At 32.6% G+C, this 4,677-nt stretch overlaps 1 protein-coding gene across 1 annotated transcript in view; it reads right to left on the bottom strand.

The window, feature by feature from the left end:
- Positions 1-1,018: 1,018 nt before the first annotated feature.
- BMP3 (bone morphogenetic protein 3) overlaps positions 1,019-4,677 on the bottom strand; it is a 76,384-nt gene continuing 72,725 nt past the window's right edge. The window contains exon 3 of the mRNA XM_053703229.1: positions 1,019-2,680. Within this exon, the coding sequence (XP_053559204.1) occupies positions 2,489-2,680 (192 nt within the window). The 3' untranslated portion in view covers positions 1,019-2,488. The remainder of the gene's footprint in view (positions 2,681-4,677) is intronic.

Raw genomic sequence — 4,677 nt, 5'->3', positions numbered from 1 at the left:
TGAGGGAAAATATATTTTACATAGAGTTCTTCAGGTGATATTTCCTAGTCAGCTTTTTACAGCTATGTTGCATCCATTTCAACTGCTTCAACGTTTTAGTTTCCCACATAACAAATGTCTTAAGTGGGTATTTAAGGAACAAAGCTAATTAATTTGAATGTTACTTAAAAGAAACATCATGCCAGTTCATTAAATAACATCCTAATTGCTATATTTGAAAATGATCAGTGCTTATGAAAATTTAAATGTGGAATTTTAGTGGAATATAGTCTCAAATTCACTAAATCTGCAAAATGCTGGGTGTTCTAAGTAAGCAAACCAAAATAATATTTGCTAAACAGCATCTTGCTCAGACATCTATAGAGTGAGGTATTTTACTTAACTATTCATTAGGATTATTGTATTACAATATTAAGCATAAAGTAGACCATAAGACCTAACAGACTTGAAAACCCAGAGGTGCACCACTGGGAGCTAGCTGAACACATTGGGTGAGCTATTGACAAGAGGCACATAAGTTCAGCCACCAATCAGCAGCTCCCAGTAGTGCTTTGCTGCTCATGATCCTACCTAGATATGATTTTCAACAAAAGGATACCAAAAGAACAAAGCAAATTAGATAATATAAGTATATTTTAAAGTTGCTTAAAATGTCATGCTTCATCTGAATTATGAAACAAATAAAAAAAGTGGGTTTTATGTCTCTTTAAATTCCATATATCCCCCCTAAAATATACTTAAATGCAGAATTTCAAACAATTAAAGAGAATTAACATTCTACTAAACCATCTCACTCAAAGCTCACAATCTCACTCAGAAAACCACAGAAGTAGCCTACGGTGCGTAAAAAAAGAGGTTGTTTAGCTCAAAGTTGAAGGGAAAAATCAAACTTAAAAATGATTCTGTGTTAATAACACGGCAGACTTCTCAACAACAAGGTTACAATGAAGAAGGACATGATCTATTTATATAGGGAATCGCTGAACTGAATATCCCACAGAAGAAGTAAGAGAAAATATTTATATATCAAGGGTAAGAATAATTTATTGTGAAATCCGATTCAATGAAGAACAAAAACATATAAATACTTAAATAAGCTATATGATAAAATCAAAGGTAATTTAAAAAAAAGTCTGAAAAATGCTTTGTTTTTCTATTCATTCATCTATTTCAATATCTTCTGTACCACTTTACGATCGTTCGCTCTACATTCTATTGTATATATGTTAGGTGGTATATAAATCCTGTGTTTCGCAATGTTGTTGATAACTAGATACCCAATACAATGACAATTTACTGAAAGTGGAGAAGACCTTTTAGCTACCAGATGTTGTACACAATATATCCATCTGCTATTATTAGATAAAAAAAGTCGTTTTTATTTTCACAAAAAAAATGAAAAGGTCTATATATTGCAAAAACACTACTAAAAGATCATTAAATGAAGGCACTTTAAAAATATCATCCTTTAAGTTATCCATAAGTCATAACGTATATAAATACCCTATTTAGCCATTGACTTACAAAGTGTCTTAGTATAGACTGGCTCTAACCCTAAAACAAATTTCATTTATACCTGCTTCTGGCTTTATAAAATAATGTGACCCCCCCATAGTTTTATGTAATCATGTGACAAATTCAGCACTACTATTAATTACTGTAATCACCATAAATGTTAGTTTTACATATATTTTAAACAATTTTTTTCTACACCAGTTTTAGGGTTCATACATAGTTTAGAGCTATTACACTTGCTATAGATCTGAATAAAGCCAATTTCCACTGATTATATTCATTTAAGATTAAGTAATTAGATACTCTTGTGTGGTATGAGGTTACATAATACTTCTGAAGTCTTGCATTTCTTTAAACTATATATATTGGATTTGTGCATCATTCCTTAAAAAGTGCTGACCCACAAAAAAAATAGGCCAATGTATTACATTTGAATATGTCCAGTGTCACATATAGTGTATAATTATACATTTCCCACAATGCAGAGCATATCAGTGACAAGAAATCTTTCAGTGGAACCATATTGGAACTACACCGGGTTCGAGACCCAGGCTGAAAGAGAAAAACAGAACAGCAACTTGGTGTTTACATGAATGTTATCTGATAAAGGATATCATATCATTGATGCCATCATTTTAAAGGCATAAAAGCTGCTGGTATTTTATTTATTTTTAGCATTCTCTGGTACAAAAATAGATGCATCTTATGAAGGTTCCTACATAAAAAAACTATCCTCTGTAGATCTTAATCTTTTTTTCTTCTTTGTTTACAAAAGTAAAATATTGTTCCATTCTTTTTGCCAGTTTTAGTTAGTTTGTGTTTGAAGTTTAGTTTCAATATTTAAAAAAAAATAGTTTATAAAGTTTATATGTTATCGTTTCTTTTTTGCTGGAAAAACTCTTTAGAATATAATGAATTGAAAGTGCAAAGAGTAAGATTGCTTTTGACACTTCTGACTTGGTCTTCTGAGATGTTATCTGCAGGCACATGAATTTACTGTCATGTTGGGATAAACTTTAAGTACAACGTTCTTGTTCTCATCGAAGAATAGAATGCTCAGAGAGGACATCTTTTCGGGTACGCAGCATGGCTCAGGAATACCAGGTACTACGCCCACTGCTCGTACAATACTCTGTATTGTTGCATGGTTTGAAGGCTTCAAGGACTGTAAATGAAAAAAAAAAAAGATTTTAGAAAAAAAAAAAAAAAATTTAAATTAATAAAGCAGATTTTTGCCGATTAAAAAAAAACGTGTGCATCATCAAGCAAAGAGTAATAAACATCAATGTGTTTGATTTATTGGGCACTAATCTAATGTTTTGGCAATTCATTAATGTTTAGAACTATATACTGTTATATCCTTAACCCCTTTACGCCATTAGGATGTTCCATGCCGTTGTAACAGCACTGGGTTTTAACAAAGAAGAACGGCATGAAATATCCTACCTTATAATGCGTCCTGCAGCCTCCCCTTTTTGACGAACTTCAAGTGATGGTAAATCCTAGTGTTTGTGAAACACTAGGATTTACCAGAGAAACAAATAAAGGGGACTTTTAGTATAAAATACTTCATGCTGAAAGTTCCTTTACTTTACTGACGCATTTGCCGCGCTGAGCACCTCAGGTCGCCCGCAGCAGAATGCAATTTTTCAGTGAGGTGACGTTTCCACCTCTTAAACCAATAGTCGTGTGGGCCAGCTAGCATTATGCTGGCTAGCTAGCACGCTATTGGCTAAGATCAACTCACTGCAAAATAGCGTTCTTTATTTGTTTGACTGGTAAATCCTACCATTTGTGAAACTTAAGATTGGACTGGGGGTGTGCCTAGCAATGTAGTCAGTCCCCCATGATCCAATCCTGGCCTTGAAATCACATGATTGCATTGACGATTGTGTGATTTCATTTTTGCAGCAGGCAGTCCCTAGTTCCACTTTTCCCCTGGTTTCAGGATATTTATGTTAGGCAGATTTATGGTACACTTATATTTATTTCATGATCTAGGTGGCAAACATTGGCACCCCTAATGTTTCGGAACTACATTTCCCATGATGCTCAGACTGAAGAGCGCCTAAGCATCATGGGATATGTAGTTTCAAAACATCTGCCATCATTTTTTTGATGATGATTGTTTTTAGATTACTTTTAATGTCTGGGAGTGAAAGGATTCCAAATTATCCATGACATCCTTTTCTGAATATAAGCTCGGTCAATTATTTAGGTTTGTATTAAAACACATTTTATTTCAGCTCACTGTTTCATATCAATAGAATACTTGAGATTTAACAAACATACAAAAAAAAGGATAATAAATTTGAAACATTGCTATAAACCTTGTTTCAAACACTGCTATGAGATAGCTCCTGAGCTCACCTATTAATACTCTTTAACAAAGGGTACAAAAAGAACTAAGCAAACTTGATACTAGAATTTAATTGGAAATTGATTTAAAATGTTATTCTGTGTCCAAAGCATAAACCTTGTTTCAACACTTCTGTGAGATAGCTTCTGAGTTCACCTATGAATAATCTTTAACAAAGGATAGAAAAAGAACTAAGCAAACTTGATACTAGAATTTAATTGGAAATTTATTTAAAATGTCATTCTGTGTCCAATCCATAAACCTTGTTTCAACACTTCTGTGAGACAGCTTCTGAGCTCACCTATGAATAATCTTTAACAAAGGATACAAAAAGAACTAAGCAAACTTGATACTAGAATTTAATTGGAAATTGATTTAAAATGTTATTCTGTATCCAACACATAAACCTTGTTCCAAAACTTCTATGAGATAGCTTCGGAGCTCACCTATGAATAATCTTTAACAAAGGATACAAACGGAACTAAGCAAACTTGATAAAAGAATGTAATTAGAAACATAATTTAAAATTTAATTCAGTGTCAAATCCATAAACCTTGCTTCAAACACTGATGAGAGATAGCTCCTGAGCTCACCTTGGAATACTCTTTAACAAAGGATACTAATAGAACTAAGCAAAATTGATTACAAATCCATTAATTAGAAATGTATTTAAAATGTCATTCTGTATCCAATCCATGTAAGTTTAATTTCACTTTACTTTCTCTTTAACTTCAATTTGGTCACTTTGTTATACGTAAAGAAAGCAAAAATAAGCTTGCCCCATCTTTATGAACTAACTTCTG

Source organism: Bombina bombina, chromosome 2 (genome assembly GCF_027579735.1).
Source record: "Bombina bombina isolate aBomBom1 chromosome 2, aBomBom1.pri, whole genome shotgun sequence".
Classification (NCBI taxonomy): domain Eukaryota; kingdom Metazoa; phylum Chordata; class Amphibia; order Anura; family Bombinatoridae; genus Bombina; species Bombina bombina.
Note: the sequence above shows the minus strand (reverse complement) of the source record. Positions and strands in the feature narration are given on the sequence as shown.